The following is a 17,203-nucleotide window of genomic DNA, read 5'->3' on the forward strand; positions in this document are numbered from 1 at the left end:
CCAATGATGCATTTTCTAGGTTAAATGCAAGTTAGTATAATAGGTTATCTGTTTTATACATTACTGGATCCTGTTTGGTAATTCTTGGGAGGGGCATTTTTACATCTGTGTTTATAAATGGATTGGGTATTGTTCTTTCTTTTATATTCTGAAGTGGTTTTTGTAAGATTGAATTAATTGTTCTTTGAATGTTTGGAAGACCACATCTGTAAAGCCATCTGGACCTTTGTAGAGGAGGTTTTAAATCTCTGATTCAATCTTTTTAAAGCTATGGATTGTTAAGATTTTTCTTTTTTTCTGATGTCAAGTTTGGTAAGGTTCCCTCACCCCACCTCCAATCTCTATCCATTTCCTTTAGGTTTAAAAATTTCATGGCATAAACTAAAGTTGTTCATAATACCCTCTATTTAATCTCTGTAGTAGCTATAGGTATGTCCCTTTTTTCATCCCTAAATTTATTTAGTAGGTCCTTCCTTTCTTTCCTTTTTTGAATAATTTTGCCAGAGGTTTACCAGCCTTCTGAAACAACAGCTTTTGGTTTACTTAATCTTCTCTGTTGTATTTTTTTATTTCATTAATGTTTGCTTTTTATTGCCTCCTGCTTTTTTAAATGTTTATCTATTCTGAGAGAGAGAGGCAGAGAGAGAGAGAGAGAGAGAGAGACAGAATCCAAGCAGGTTCCACGCTGTCAGCGCAGAGCTGATGCGAGGCTCTATCCCACAAACACGTGAGATCATGACCTGAGCTGAAATCAAGAGTTGGTTGCTCAGCTGATGGAACCACCCAGGCGCCCCTTTCCTCCTACTTTCTATGGGTTTATTATGCTGTAATTTCTTGAACTTCTGAAGCTGGATGCTTAATTCATTTTTTTTTGAGACTTTTAAATTCTTTAAGTGTGTTAGACTATATATTTTCTTGTAAGTACCTCTTTAGCTCTCCTCCTCCTTTTGATAAGCAGTATGTTGTTATTTTACAGTCTTAATATTTTATACATTTCACTATCATTTCTTATTTGGCCCATAAGTTGTTTGGGAAAATATTTTAAATTTCTGTGCTATTTTTGTAATTAGGTTTCTGTTACTAATTTCTAACTTAATTGTGTCATACAGTGTAATCTATGTCTGTCTATGTCTATCTGTTGCCAGTCCTTTCAAATATGTTGAGACTTGCTTTAAGGACTAGCATATGACCAGTTTTCATAAATATACCATTAGGTCTTAAAAAAATATATATATTCTAATTATCAGGTAAAGTGTTTTATTTATGTCTGTTTTATCAATCTGCTGATTGTGTTGTTCAAAGCTCCTTTATCTTTTTTATTATTTTATTTCCTGTTCCATCAGTTACTGTAACAGGTCTTTAAAACTCATACTCTGACTATAGATTTGTTAATTTCTCCCTGTGATCCTGTCAGTTTTTACTTTAATGTATTTTAGGCTGCCTCTTTATATGTATATGAACTTAGAATTATTATATCTTTCTGGATAATTGAACATTTTATTATTTTGTAGTGATCCTCTTTATCTGTAGTAATATTACTTTCCTTAAAATGTATTTTCTCAGTACATCTATACCAATTTTCTTTTGGTTAGTATTTGCATGGCATACCTTTTTCTATCTTCTCATGGAAACTTTGTATATATCTTTATATTTTAGATGTGTGTCTTACAACCTGAAAATAGCTGGATCTTGTTTTTGTCTAGTCTAACATTTTGTATATTTTATCTGAAGAGTTTAGCCTATTTTCACTTAATGTGATTCTGATATACTATTTTCATCAAATGTGTTTATGTGTTTTATTTTCCCCTCCTCTCTCTTTTCCTCCTGCTTCTTAACTTTTTCATTTTGAGGATTGTTTAAGGAGTTTTTCATTCTCTTTCCTTTTTTTTTTTTTTTTTTTGGTCTTTGCTTGTGTAGAAATTATATGATTTATTTCTAACCATGTGGGAACTACTCTCTTTCAACATGAATACTTCACAAAGTTCAAAGTTAATAGTTTTCCTTCTTCCCAGAGAGTTCAGTTACTTAAGAAGGTTTTAAGTCCAGTCACCCTTTTCCCTAGGTAGTCCTTTCCTGTTTCCCTCTCCTTAAGCATAAAAAAAAGTTTAGCCCATTTTTGTGGGTTTAAATTTACCCATACATTTACTAGTACCTCATCATACTATTTCTTATGACATTTCAGATCTTTCATTGCATATCATTTTTCTTTTGCTTGAAATAGCTGTTAGAATTTCTTTTCTTGGGGTGCTTAGGTGGCACAGTCAGTTGAGTATCTGACTCTTGGTTTCAGGTCAGGTCATGATCTCATGGTTTGTGAGTTCGAGCCCCTTATTGGGCTCTGCACTGATGGTGTGGAGCCTGCTTGGGATTCTCTCTCCTTCTCTCTGAGCCTTCTTGTGCTCTCCCTCTCTCTCTTGCAAAATAAATAAACTTAAGAAAAATTTTTTAAATTTCTTTTATTTTTTATTATTATTTTTTTTTAACGTTTATTTATTTTTGAGACAGAGAGAGACACAGCATGAACAGGGGAGGGGCAGAGAGAGAGGGAGACACAGAATCAGAAGCAGGCTCCAGGCTCTGAGCCATCAGCCCAGAGCCCGACGCGGGGCTCGAACTCACGGACCGCGAGATCGTGACCTGAGCTGAAGTCGGACGCTCAACCGACTGAGCCACCCAGGCGCCCCTCTTTTATTTTTTTTTAAGTAGGCTCCACACCTACTGTGGGGCTTGAACTCTCTGCTCTGGGATTAAGAGTCTGGTGCTCTGGGGGCGCCTGGGTGGCTCAGTCGGTTAAGCGGCTGACTTGGGCTCAGGTCATGATTTCGCCCATGAGTTCGAGCCCCGCGTCGGGCTCTGTGCTGACAGCTCAGAGCCTGGAGCCTGTTTCAGATTCTGTGTCTCCCTCTCTCTTACCCTCCCCTGTTCATGCTCTGTCTCTCTCTGTCTCAAAAATAAACGTTAAAAAAATTTTTTTTTTTTTAAAAAGTCTGGTGCTCTGGGCACCTGAGTGGCTCTGTCAGTTAAGCATCAGACTTGGCTTAGGTCGTGATCTTATGGTTTATTAGTTCGAGCCCTGTATCTGGCTCTACAGAGCCTGCTTGGGATTCTTTCTCTCTTCCAATCTCTCTGCCCCTCCCCTATTCTCTCTCTCTCTCTCTCTCAAAATAAATAAATAAACTAAAAAAAAAAAAGTTGGATGCTCTACTGACTGAGCCAACCAGGCGCCCCTAGAATTTCTTTAAATGAGGGTCAGTTATTGGCCAGCTGTCTCAACTTATGTTTGTCTGAAAATTTCTTTATTTTACCTTGGTTCTTAAAATATATTTTCACTGGGTGTAGAATTCTAGGTTGACAGTTACTTTCATTAAACATATTGGCTAATACTTAGTCTTGGTTGTTAATGGGAATTCAGTCATTAGTTGCCATTTTGTTTGAAGGTGATTTGTTTTTTATCTGGCTCTTGTTAAGAAAATATGTTTTTCTTTGATATTCTGCAGTTTTACTGTTATGTATCATGGTATGGATTTCTATTTATCCTGCTTGCAACTTGTTAGGACTTCCTAGATCTCAAGGATTGATGATGTTCAACGATTTTGTAAAATTCCCAGCCTTTGTCTCTTCAAATATTGACTCTTATTCTATTACATGCTAATGAAATTCTGGTTAGACTTAGTTCTTCTCTCTCTTTTTCCATGTCTGTTTTTAAAAAAATATATTCCATCTCTCTGGGTCATATTTCTGGATAAATCAGTTAACAAATTCTCTTTTTTAGGGTCATCTTCACAGAGCAGTTTTAGTGAAAAGATGGGCTCAGAAGCCAGATTAATCTGGATTGATGAGAGAATGTGAGGTGAAACAGGAGGGACATTCACTGTAGTTAACATGGAAGTTTTATTGTGGAGGGAGCCAAGAAATAGCAGATGGGGTTAAGGGAGAGTTTGTTTGTTTTTAAAGATGAGGGATGTCAAGGCATGTTTGGACATCAATAGGAATGATCTGGTAGAGAAGGAAAACTTAATGATGTAGAAAAGAGGGGATAATTTAGGAATGAAATCTCTGAGAAAATGAGAGGGAACTAAGTCCAAATTTTTCACTTCTGTGATTCATTTGTGTTTTTGCACCACTCCATTTAAAGATTAGTGAAAGGGATATATTTTTAGGTTTACTTATTTTTTGAGAGAGAAAGAGTGTGAGCAAGGGAGGGGGAGAGAGAGGGGGAGAGAAAGATATTCCCAAACAGGTTCTGTACTGGCAGTGCAGGGCTCGACTCATGAACTATGAGAACATGCCCTAAACCGGAATCAAGAATCGGACATTTAACTAACTGAGCCACCCAGGTGCCCTCAAAGAGATTTTTTTTTCCAATCAGGCTAAGGTGAGTCTGTAGTCAGTTTAACAAGTATTATTCACTTATCCATTCACTCCTCAATCAACAAACATTACATTTGCCTTTTATGTGCGATGTACTGTGCTCCACTCTCAGAACAGAATTCTAACAAGATAAACATGACCCATGCGCTCACGCTCATGAAGCTTATAGATTAGTGGTAGTGGTGGGTGGGTGTGATACAAAGGACTTGGAAGTGAAGTACAGTACTGCAGGAGAGCAATTAATTGGGACCTTAATCCTGTAACCTTATTCTGGGAGATTAGAGAAGCAACATTTAAACTGATTTCCAAAGAATGAGCAGCTATCCAGGCAAATTCCGGAAGAGCATTCCAAGAAGAAAGATGAGCACAGATGAAGGCCCTGTTGAAGCAAGGAATTTGCAGAGATTTAGGAACTGAAAGAAGACTAGAGCATAGTGAGTAAAAGGAAAGATAACCTTTGGAGGGATAGCATGTGCCATATAATGCAGAATCATAGAAATTTTAGACAATCCTGCGAGCAATGGGAAAGCATTGAGGGACTTAAGGAGAATAGTGACAATCTATTTTCATACTGTTTCTGTTGTAAAGGTGTATACATGAGGCTACTGGACCCTGATGCCATTAAATCTTAGGATCATACAGTTACCACACTCCTTACAATTATTTGTTTACTTATCTATCTAATAGGGCTTCCACAGCCAGACATGAGTGAAAGTTTCCTTGGAATTAATACAATGGTTTTCTTCTTTGTGCATGTGAGTGTGTGTGTGCGTGTGTGTGTGTGTGTGTGTGTGAGGTAGGGGGAGGAAGGGGAGAGAGAGAAAGGTGGTGGCAGGGGTCAGATACTTGGTAGTCAAGATACTTTTTTTTTTAAATTTAACAAGCCAATGAGAAAACTAACCAACTCTTTTTAGCATGTTAATAATTTACTCATCATACAGTCTTAGAAATTCTTAAACTGCTATCTTTTAAACTAGTTATTTTTGAATTATTTTACAGACTAATAAGTTATGGTGGATTTATGTAAGAATTTGTTTTAATCCCTAAATTTTTACACTTAAAATAAGTAAGATTTCTCTATTCTTATTTCTCTTTTCATCACAAATGTCAGAATGTACTATTCTGTTGATGTCATCTGCTTCTTTAGAGATTATTTGGATTCTGAGTTGTCATTTTGACTAAATTTATCTTGCTCCTTAGATTCTATATTTAATGAACACCTAACACTATGCCTTGCACATAGTAGGCACTCAAAAAATATGCTCAGTAAATCAAAATATCTGATAGAGTCGTCTTAATTATAGGTTATAAAAATTCACTTCCTTATTTCCTTCCTTTCATCCAAAATATATTGCCCTCTTTTGATATCCCTTTTCTTCCTGACTTTGTAGTCTTCAGTATTCTGCTCTGAATGTTATTATTTTGCCATTTTCCCTTACTCCAAATCCCTTTTTAAGGTTTAATTGCCCTGAGTCTTTTTCTTGAGACTCATATACTTGCTATTTTGTATTCTAAACCTTTCTTGTTTGCCCACTTTCTCTTAGAAAATTTCTTTTTTTCTCCTTTTTTTTTTTGACCTATCTTAGTTTAAAGAAACCCTCTCGGAGCCTGTTTATGATTTTGTGTCTTGCAGCATTTTAATCACAGATTTTCCATCTTGAGGAACCATTTAATTGTTACTGTGTAATTGATAAACATAATTTTATGTATTCTGTTTTTAGTCAATTGAAGACAATGAAGTATATTTGCCTAATGATGAAATTTGGACCTATGATATTGATAGTGGGTTGTGGTAAGTAATTTTAAATTGCAGAATGTCCAATCTTAAAATCTGATTTAAATATTTTCATAGACTACAGGGAATTTAAGACCAAACTTAGAACATACTGCAACGTTTAGCATGACCCTTTCCTTTTCTTTGAATGCTTTATTCTCTCTGGCTCTTTCTTTCCCCCACTCCCTTCCTCTCTCTGCTCGTTCTTCATTGTTTACCATTCCTCTCAAGGTTCAGGCAACCCCAGAAGACTTTGCTTTGTTGTACCAGTTAATTCCCAATTCTAGTGCAACCTGAAGATTTTGCGATTTTTTTCCCCAGTAGGTTGAAAAATCTTTACCATGGATTAGAGTTTTTACCGTATTGGCTACCATTGCATTTCAATTACAGTTGTCAATGGCAATTTTCACTGAAAGAGTACTCATGGAGTTCAAAGGGAATTTTAATTTGCCTTTCTAGAAAGTCATGGAATTCCATGTTATTCTTGCTGCAGGACCATGCACCTCATGGAAGGAGAACTCCCTACCTCCATGTCAGGAAGTTGTGGTGTTTGCATTAATGGAAAGCTGTACGTTTTTGGAGGATATGATGACAAAGGATACAGCAATCGAGTAATATTTTCTTTCAATTCAGGAGTACAGCAAAATGTAATATTCAGTGTATCACTTAATCTCACGTACAAATATTTAAAGGAGAAGATATATGTAGAAAATCTTAAGCTTACAAGGTTTTAAAAATAGAGTGAAAATGCAGCCATTGTGTTCGTCTCTTCCATGTCTTTCTGCTTCAGAGTTCGCTCCCTGCTTAGTTGGTGTCTATAGGGCAGAGCATGATGAGAAAAGATCCATTTCAGTATGTTTTATATGTCATTTTTACTTCTAAAACACAGCTTTCTTTTTTTATTAACTTTACAATGAAAAATTTTACCTTGCAAAAAGAAAAAAAAAGTTATATTATTAAGTTTTGGATCACATATCCCTCAGACACAGACTTGATTTTTAAATGCCCTGTCTGCTAATGGTGTTCTTCTCTTTTAAAAGCTTTATTTTGTTAATTTGCGAACAAGAGATGGAACCTACGTTTGGGAAAAAATCACCAATTTTGAAGGACAACCACCCACACCACGTGATAAACTTTCTTGCTGGGTATATAAAGACAGGTAATACAGCAGAATCATCTCATTAAGTACACTTTAGCAAGGGTGGTGGCTGAAATAGAGAAAACTTGAAAGTCTGAATTTTTTCAAGATGTAATTATAAACTTGTTTTGACTCTGTTGGTAATGGCAGTTCTGCATCCTGGGTAAGAGCCATGTCATAAAAATAAGCATTGTGGATGCAACTATTTTTTGTAATAAATTTATTATTTAATTAAAATTTCTAAATAGTTAACACATTCACATGGTTCAAAACTCAAGACCATATTAAAAAGTCTACAGTGAAAGGTCTGGCTCCCACCCCTGTCCCTATCCACTCTGTTCCCCCCCCACCATGCACAAATAGCTGCTTCAATTAATATCTTTTGTATACTTACATCAATGGTTCTCAACCTTGTCTGCAATTGTAATCACCTGGGGATTTTTTTTTAAATTTCAAAGCCCAGGTGATACTTTACACTAATTAAATGATCATCTCTAGGGTTATGATGTTTTGAAACTCCTCAGGTGATTCCAAGATGCAGACAGGTTTGGAAGCCACTGCCATCAGTGTTACTTTATGCAAATAGAAGCAAATACGTAGGAGTGTGTGCACATATTCCTTTTTTCTCTCTCTTCCTTACACAAATAGCAGTGTATTCTGTGCACTCTTGTGCACCCTGCTGCTTCCATTAGTTAGCAGTGTACCATGGAGATATTTCATCTTTCTGAATCCCTAGTTAGAAAGCTGATTTTCTTCCTCCCTCCCTTTTTTCTTCCTTCCTTCCTTTTTTTCTTTCTTAGCTGCATAGCATTCCCCTTTGAGGACATACCATGGTTTATATAACCTTTCCCCTGAAAATGAAATAACACTTAGATTATTTCTGTTCCTTTGCTGTTACAAACTATGCTTTAATGAATTTAAATGAAATTTATCCATTGGATAAAATTAGATTGCCTTTATAATTCTGACAAATGTTTAGTTTGCCAAAGCTGTTTTAACAAAGTACCATAAACTAAGGGGCTTAAACAACAGAAATGTGCTTTCTCATGTTTCTAGAAACTGGAAGTACGAGATCAAAGGGTCAGCACGATTGGTTCCTTCTCTAGGTTTTGAGAAAAAATTTATTCCATGCCTCTCCCCTAACTTATGGTGATTTGCTGGCAAACTTAAAAAAAATTTTTTTTAATGTTTTATTTATTTTTGAGTGACAGAGATGCAGTGTGAGCAGGGGAGGGGCAGAGAAAGAGGGAGACATAGAATCTATGAAGCAGATTCCAGGTTCTGAGCTGTCAGCCCAGAGCCGATGCAAGCCTTGAAACTGTGAACCACAAGATCATGACCTGAGCTGAAGTTGGAGGCTTAACCAGCTGAGCCACCCAGGTGCCCCATCTTTGATGTTCGCATGTAGAGACATCACTCTGATCTCTGCTTTCATGTTCACATAGGATTCTATCTATTCTTATCTGTCTCCAGATTTTCCCTTTTTATAGACACCAGTCATGCTGGGTAGGGCCTTCCCTAATGACCTCATTTTAACTTGATTGCCTCTGTAAAGAACCTATCTCCAAATAAGGTCATCTTCTGAGATACAGGGGCAGGGGGCAGGCATTAGGACTTGAACATGAGTTTCCGATTCCGATCCCTCTCTCTCTGCCCCTCCCCTGTTCATGCTCTGTCTCTCTCTGTCCCAAAAATAAATAAACGTTGAAAAAAAAAATTAAAAAAAAAATTTCTTTTATGGCTTGTTGATCTTGAATCTTGATTGCAAAGTTATACATTAATTCACCAATGTATTTTTCTCTAGTACTTTTGTCATTTTATTTTTTACATTTGAATTGTTGATTCATTTGGGGCTTATTCTGAGAATGATATGAGATATGGATCCAGGTTTATCTTTTTCTGAATGGCTACCTGTCTGTAACTCAGTTATTTCAGATGCTACCTTTATCACGTATTTACCTAATTTTCATTGGTATTTGGATCTGAGTTTTCTATTCTGTTCCATTGATGTGTTAATGTATAAATACCTCACTAGTTTAGATATTGAAGCTCTACAGAGCATTCTTATAGGACTATTATAAATCATAAGTGTATACCTTAAGTAGTTATCACAAAATGGCATACTTATGTAACCACCACTCAAGTAAAGAAAGAACATCATCAACACTGTAGAATCCTTCATTATGTCCACTCCTAATGAGTATGCTCAGCCCCCTTCCTAAAGGAAACCGTTGTCCTGACTTCTGGTATCCTAAATTAGTTATTGTTTTTTATATTTTATATATTTTTGTTTTTTTATGTTGTATATGGCATCCTATAGAATTTATACTTTAACCAAAATTATATTTTTGAGATTCATTCATGATGTTGTATGTACCTATGGTTTGTTTTCTTTCCTGTATGTTATTATATTAAATGAAATACTGCAATGTATTTATTCATTCTGTTGTTGATAGACATTTGGGTCATTTCTATTTTTTGACTCTTCGGAATAATATAGCTATGAGCATTCTTCTATGTATTTTGGTACATAAGCGTTAACATTTCGGTTGGGCATGTATCTCTTTATTCTCTCAATGGTATAATGTGATTTCAATATAGTCTAATTTATCATTTTTTCCCTCATGGTTAGTGCTTTTGTGTCCTAGACTTAATTGATCCTAACCTTACAAAGTATGTTTTTGGTCCTTTGAAGTTTTTCTTGTTCACATATACAAGGAACTGGTAACAGTGGTTGCCGCAGGCAGGGAAATTGAGTGACTGAGAGTAGGAGAGGGACTTACTTTTTACTACACCTTTTTAAAAAGTCATGATAAAATACATGTAACATAAAATTTGCCATTTTAACCATACGTAAGCGTCCAGTGCAGTGGACAAGTACATTCACAGGATTGTACAACCATCGCCAGTACATAAAACCTTGGATTGCCAGTAATGTGTTCTGCAACACAAGCACACGTTTCTAATAACTAAAAAAAAATTTTTTTTAATGTTCATTGATTTTTGAGAGAGAGAGAAAGAGAGAGCGAGAGAGAGAGAGAGAGAGAGAGAGAGAGAGCACGTTGGGGAGGGGCAGAGAGAGAGGGAGACACAGAATCTGAAGCAGGCTCCAGGCTCTGAGCTGCCAGCACAGAGCCCAATGCAAGGCTCGAATTCACGAACTGCGAAATCATGACCTGAGCCAAAGTCGGATGCTTGACTGACTGAGCCACCCAGGTGCCCCTCTAATAAATTTTAACTTGATAAACAAGCAGTGTCTTGCAATATGAGTAGTACATGATGCTGATTGTCCCATGATCACAACTAAGCCAATGGTTCTTGAAATTTGCTTTGATATACAAGTGCTTTGGATTACAAGCATGTTTCTGGAATGAATTATGCTGTCAAACCAAGGTTTTCTGTATTTAGTTAAAAAATTTATCATCACTCCAAACAGAGACTCTGTAGACATTAAGCAATACCTCCCCGTTCCCTCTTCGCCCCAACTTCTGGTAACCTCTAATCTACTTTCTACCTGCATGAATTTGCCTGTTACAGATATTTCACGGAAGTAGAATCATTCAATGTTTGTTTTTTAGTGTCTGGCTTATTTCACTTAAAATGTTTTCAAAGTTCACTATGTTGTGTGTATCGGGGCTTCTTCCTTTTTAAGGCTGAATAACATTCCATTGTATGCCCTGTTACATATTTGTTTATCTGTTCATCTGTTGATGAACATTTGTTTCCACCTTTTGGTTATTGTGAATAATGCTGCTGTGAACATTGGCTTACAAGTATTGTTTGAGTCCCTGTTTTCAATTCTAACAGAATTTTCAGGTCATATGGTAATTCTATGTTTAATTTTTTGAGGAAGCACCAAATTGTTTTTTACAGTGACTATGCCATTTTATATTCCCACTGGCATTGTACATGGGTTCTAACTTCTCCATATCCTTGCCAACACTTGCCATTTCTTCCTTTATTTCTTTTTTCTTTTTCTTCCTCTTTTTAAAAAATAATAGGCAGGGGTATCTGGGTGTCTCAGTTGGTTAAGCATCTGTCTTCAGCTCAGGTCATGATATCACGGTTTGTGGGTTTCAGCCCCGCATCGGGCTCTTTGCTGACAGCTCAGAGCCTGGAGCCTGCTTTAGATTCTGTGTCTCCTTCTCTCGCTGCCCCTTCCCTGCTCATGTTCTGTCTGTCTGTCTCTCTCTCAAAAAATAAAATAAAAATTAAAAATAATAGGCATCATAGTGGGTGTGAAGTAGTGTTCATTGTGGTTTTAATTTGTATTTCCCCAGAGACTAGTGATGTTGACCATTTTTCATATGCCCGTTGGCCATTTGTAGATCTTCTTTGGAGAAATGTCCACTCAAGCCCTTTGCTCATTTTTAAAAATTGGGTTGTCTTTTTGTTGTTGAGTTATAGGAGTTCTTTACTTATTCCGGATATTAATCTCTTATTGGATATATGTAGTTTTCTTTTGTTGTAATGTTTTTGGCTGGCTTGCCTCATAGAATGAGTTAGGAAATGTTCTTTCCTCTTCATTTCTTTTTAAAAAGACTTTGAGAAGGTTGGTATTAATTATTCTATAAATGTTTGATATCATTTATCACTGAAGCCATCTGGTCCTGGGCTTTTCTTTGTTGGTGGGTTTTTTGATTACTGATTCAATCTCCTTATTATAGTTTTATTCAGTTTTTCTATTTCTTACAAGCCATTTCTGATAGTGTCTTTCCAGAATTTTTTCTATTTCATCTAAATTATCCAGTATGTTGGCATAGTTTTTTGTAGTATTCTCTTAAAATCCTTTTAATTTCTGTAATGTTGATAATAATATCCCCTCTGTCATTTCCAATTTTAGTGCTTGGAGTTTTCTCTTTTTTTCTTTGTCAACCTAGCTAAAGATTTGTCAATTGTGTTGATCTTTTCAGAGAACCAACTTTTAGTTTGTTGGTTTTTTTTCTATTTACTATTTTGCTTATACCCTTTAATTAAACTAAACCCTTCCTTCTGTTATCTTTGGGTTTAGTTTGCTCTTCTCTTTTTTGTTCCTTAATGTGTACAGTTCTGTTATTGATTTGAGATCTTTTAAATAAATTGTAGGCATTTACAGCTATAAAATTCCCTCTGAGTGCCATCTTCATTGTACACCATAAGTTTTGTTTTATTGCATTATCTTTTTTGTTTGTTTTATTGTGTTTTCATTCATTTCAAGGTAATTTTTAATTTCCTTTGTGACTTTTTTCTCTACCCATTAGGTTGACAGGTTATTTGTTTGTTTGTCTTTTCCTTTCAGCACTTTAAAGATTTTATGACATTGCTTTTGGCCTCCATTTTTCTGGTGAGAAATCCACTCTCATTCGTGTTTTTGTTCCCCGGTATATGTCTTTTTACTCTGGCTTTTCTTTATTTGTTCTTTATTTTTGCTCTTCATTGATTTGATTAAAATGTTCCTACATGGGGGAGCATGGATAACTCAGCTGGCTAAGCTTCCAACTCTTGATTTCGGCTGAGGTCATGATCTCCTAGCCCCATGTTGTTGTTGGCACTGAGTGTGGGGCCTCCTTGGAATTCTTTCTCTCTCCCTCTCTCTGCCCCTCCCCCACTCATACTTGTGCACATGCTCTCTCTCTCTCTCAATAAATAAATAAACTTTTTTTTTTTTTAACAAATATTCCTGCTTGTAGTTTCCTTTGTATTTATCCAGATTGGAGTGTGCTGAGCTTGGGTTGGTGGGTTTATATCTTTCCTCAGTTTTAGAAACCTCTTAGTAATTTTCAAATATTTCTTCTACACATTTATTTATCTCTCCATCTTCAAGGGCTCCTGTTTAGTGCACATTAGGCCATTTGATATTGTTCCACAGAGCTTGGGCTCTCTGGGTTCCCCCCACCCTTTTCTTCTCTTTGTTTTAATTTGAATACTTTTTATTAACCTCTTGGCCTATCTTCAAGTTCACTGGTATTTTCCATTGCTATGTCCAGCCTCCTGTGAAGCCTGTTTATTCAAGTCTTTATTTCTTACATTTTCCCCCATTTTCAGCATTTCCACTTAGTGGTTATTTTTCATCATTCTGTGTCTCTGCTGGAATTGTTCTGTTCTTCCTGCATTTTGTCCACATTTTACAAACTAGGTCTGTTATCATCTTTATCATAGTTTATCATAGTTATTGTAAATGCCATGCTGACCACCTTGTGGTCAGCTTATATTGGCTCTCTGCTCTCTTGATCATAGGTTATTTATTTATTTATTTATTTATTTTACCTTTTCATGTATCTTGTATTTTTTTTTACCACGTGCTAGACATTCTGTGTGAAAGAATGGTAAAGATTGGAAAAAATGATATTTATCTTCAGAAAAGGACATGTCCTTTATGTTTTTCTCAAGCTGCTAGAGTGGGAGTTCAGTCAGTCTCATTTGTAGTTGATTTGTGTTTGAGGCTGTTATAACTTTAGTTTGATTCCATTGTACAACTGGCTTCAGATGTTTTGAGGCAAGATCAGGACTTTCCTTTGCTAGGACCCCATGTTTGAGCATCGCAGATTTTCCAAAGATGTTCTGCTGTGCTTCACAGAGTTCCAAGCCTCAGAACCGTGGAAGGTCTCTCCCTGTTTTGTAGCCTCATTGGTAGGTCTTTGGATTACTAGGGAGTTCTCTTTGCTCTCCAGTCCCCCCTTTCGCTTTCCATACCTTAGGAGATCATTTTCAGCCTTGTATGTCCTCCTCTGGGCTTTTGAGAGCAGGCATCCTGTGTGCTGTAATGGCTTAGTATGCTTCTGAGGTATTTCCGTCAGCTCTTCTGTCCTGATCTCAAATGTTAGAAGACTCAGTTTAGTAGATTATTGCCTATTTGTGACCAACTATGAGCTCTCTGAAGACTATGTGAAAGACTTGTCGAGTGGATTCAATCTCCCACTGTGCTGATTTTCTTAAGATTCTAATTTGCCATGCCAGCCTACATGCAGCTATAAAATTTTGGGTGTCTTTTACAAAGCCTATCTGTCCCGGATTCTTCCTCCTCTTGCTATTGCACCAGGAATGAAAGCAGCTGTGCGCGTGTCTCTTCTCTCCTATTGAGAACTCATCACTTTCTGGCATTAGTTCATTTAGGATTCTTCCCTTCTCTGCTTGATTTTTTTTTTTAACTGTGGTTTTGTAGTTTATTTGGCTTGTTTAGATTACTAGGGGGAGAGAGAGATGAGCTCCTTTGCAAACAGACTGGAAATAGAACATCTGAAATGTGTTCTCTTGTACTTGTTTTTCAGATTAATATATTTTGGTGGCTATGGGTGTAGGAGACACAGTGAACTCCAGGACTGTTTTGATGTTCATGATGCATCTTGGGTAAGACAGTAACCACTGTTTACATTTTCCTCAAATTTAGTATCCCCTTAAAGTCTCTAGACACAATGAGCCCAATCTTTCTCAGTTTAAATTGCCATAATTGACACTGTGGAAAAAAAATGTGTTTTCTTTCTTTTGGATTTAGATTCAGTTGGAGGAAGTTCTCTCACCTAGTGGTATTAGCCTTCATGGCTACTGGCAGAGTAATTTCTTACATTCATCACTCACACCTGCTTCTGTTAGACAAGTGGTGACTTTAGCACAACTTGGAAAAACTTTGTTCATAGATAACCAGAATGGCTGTTGCCGATACACACCTCCTTTTAGGTATGTCCACCAGAACTATTCATAGCTCAGACTGGCCTCTGTAATGCAGTAAGTTGATAGTGACATTACCTTTCCTACGTCTTACTGGTTAGAGAATAATCTATTACTAATGAAATAAGACATGACATAAAAATGAAACCTTTTAAGAGATAACTTAAATTTTTTTTTAATGTTTATTTATTTTTGAGAGAGAGACAGAGACAGAGAGAGACAGAGAGGTAGGGGCAGAGAGAGAGAGGGAAATAGAATCTGAAGCAGGTCCAGGCTCCGATCTGTCAGCACAGAGCCCAATGCGGGGCTCGCACTCTTGAACCGAGAGATCATGACCTGAGCTGAAATGGGACTCTCAACCAACTAAGCCACTCAGGCGCCCCTAAAAGATAACTGTAAAAACCATTGATCCCAGGGGTGCCTGGCTGGCTCAGTCGGTGAAGCATGTGACTCTTAATCTTGGGTTTGAAAGTTCAAGCCCCATGTTGGGTATACAGATTACTTAAAAATAAAATCTTAAGCTAAACCAAACCAAACAAACACAACATTGATCCCAGCACCAAGATACATAGTAACTCTTTGGTTTTACCTTCTACTAGCATATAGTATTTTTGTACATTATAATATAAATATATATGTACACTTCATGTATATGTTTTTGTATACGGGTATTTAAAAAGTTCTCTGTGTATTTCCATGGTTTTTGAGTTTTAAAATAAAATATGTGTAAAGCTTTGCTACTTACAGTATTACTGATAATTTCCAGAACTATACATCCCCATTACTTGTATCTAATTTTTTTACTCATTTTTTTTTCTCCTCTAGTACAGGTTAGGCTAAGGATCATGTCCTGAAGTTTCTGGTGTACCAGTAGATTTTTTTCTCTTAGATTTTAAATTAAGTAAATCATTTAGTTTGTTTAATTTGTTTCACAAGTGCTACCAAAAATGAATGATGTATTTCTGGCACAGAACATAAAACCAACACAGTAGAGTAGTAACAGAGGATTTCAACAATCCAGAGATGCTAAATATAGTATAACTGCTAAATGGGTACCTCGCTGACAGTTTTGTTTCCTAGAAGACAAAGAAGAGAGTGAGCACAAGTTTGACCTATGCGAACAAACTGCTTGGTTAAATAGAAGTGGTTGGAACTCTTTGGAAACAAGAACCATGGTCCCCTAAAGTTCCTAATTGCAAAGATTAGGAATTCTGAGCATGTACTCTAGGAAAACAGATTGCAAAATATAAATGTCATTCTGTTCTTTGCAAGTTTAAAAGAGACAATCCTTGAGAGGATTGGCAGGTTATCAATGAGTAAAGTTATGATTCACTGGAAGCAATGCTATGAGAGGACAAGTTGCCAGGTGGTGGCTGTTACTGGCCTGGAGGCGACACTTTGTGAGCCACTGCTGTACGCGTTAGCTTTATGACTATGCTAACACTTAACTCTGTTTTTGTAATGGTGCCTATTATTTCACTGGTAAATATGCAATTAAATTTATAACATTAATCTAAAATTTATAAAAGCTTTTAAATATTTAAAAAACTTCTGTTTTAGGAAGAACAGATATTCTGGGGGTGGCATAATGATGTTCATATATTTGATACAAAGACACGGAGTTGGTTCCAACCAGAAATTAAAGTAAGTATTGTAAAAAGTTACCTTTCTTTATATTGATATATCCATTGATAGTTTAAAAGGATACAGTTTTGCTAAGTTACTTGGATTTTAGCAATTGAGTTTATATTTATATATTAAGGGGGTCCCCGAGTACTGTCACTAGTAGTTTTTTTTTTAATCACCTATTTTTCTCCAGGTTAGCTAAGGTTTTCTAGAAAAATCTTCTAAAGAGGGTTCCATCATCATTCTTTAGCCACAAGTGTGATGTCCTTATTTAATAATGGCACTTTTAAAATGTCCTTTTATAATGAAGTCCACAATTTTAAAAAGCCCATATTTCATAAACTCTTGAAATCTACATGCGGTTATAGCATGACAAAAAATACATTATTAATACTCTTTCAAGTGCTGGTGAACAAACACAAATTCAAGTTGGTTTAAGATATAATGAATTTTCACATGGAGAGAAGTCTGTTTTGGAGTGGCTCACACAGTGGAAGAGCTGCAAGGGCTTGAGCCTCAGGAACTTGCCCAAGTTACTCAACAGCAACAATGTTTTCCATCTCTGTTAGTTTCTCTCTGCTTCTCTTTATATGCTAGCTCCATTCTGTCTACTGCAGACCAGCCAGCTCTTTTAGAAGGGAATATGGTCC

At 36.3% G+C, this 17,203-nt stretch overlaps 1 protein-coding gene across 2 annotated transcripts in view; it reads left to right on the forward strand.

Moving 5' to 3' along the window:
* The window catches only part of KLHDC1 (kelch domain containing 1), a 55,271-nt gene that overhangs the window by 9,089 nt on the left and 28,979 nt on the right, over positions 1-17,203 (forward strand). For both annotated transcript variants that reach the window (XM_047863591.1, XM_047863592.1), the window contains exons 2-6: positions 6,093-6,163; positions 6,639-6,756; positions 7,186-7,304; positions 14,531-14,609; positions 16,488-16,571. In XM_047863591.1, coding sequence (XP_047719547.1) covers positions 6,093-6,163; positions 6,639-6,756; positions 7,186-7,304; positions 14,531-14,609; positions 16,488-16,571 — 471 coding nt within the window. The remainder of the gene's footprint in view (positions 1-6,092; positions 6,164-6,638; positions 6,757-7,185; positions 7,305-14,530; positions 14,610-16,487; positions 16,572-17,203) is intronic.

This window comes from Prionailurus viverrinus, chromosome B3 (assembly GCF_022837055.1).
Source record: "Prionailurus viverrinus isolate Anna chromosome B3, UM_Priviv_1.0, whole genome shotgun sequence".
NCBI lineage: Eukaryota > Metazoa > Chordata > Mammalia > Carnivora > Felidae > Prionailurus > Prionailurus viverrinus.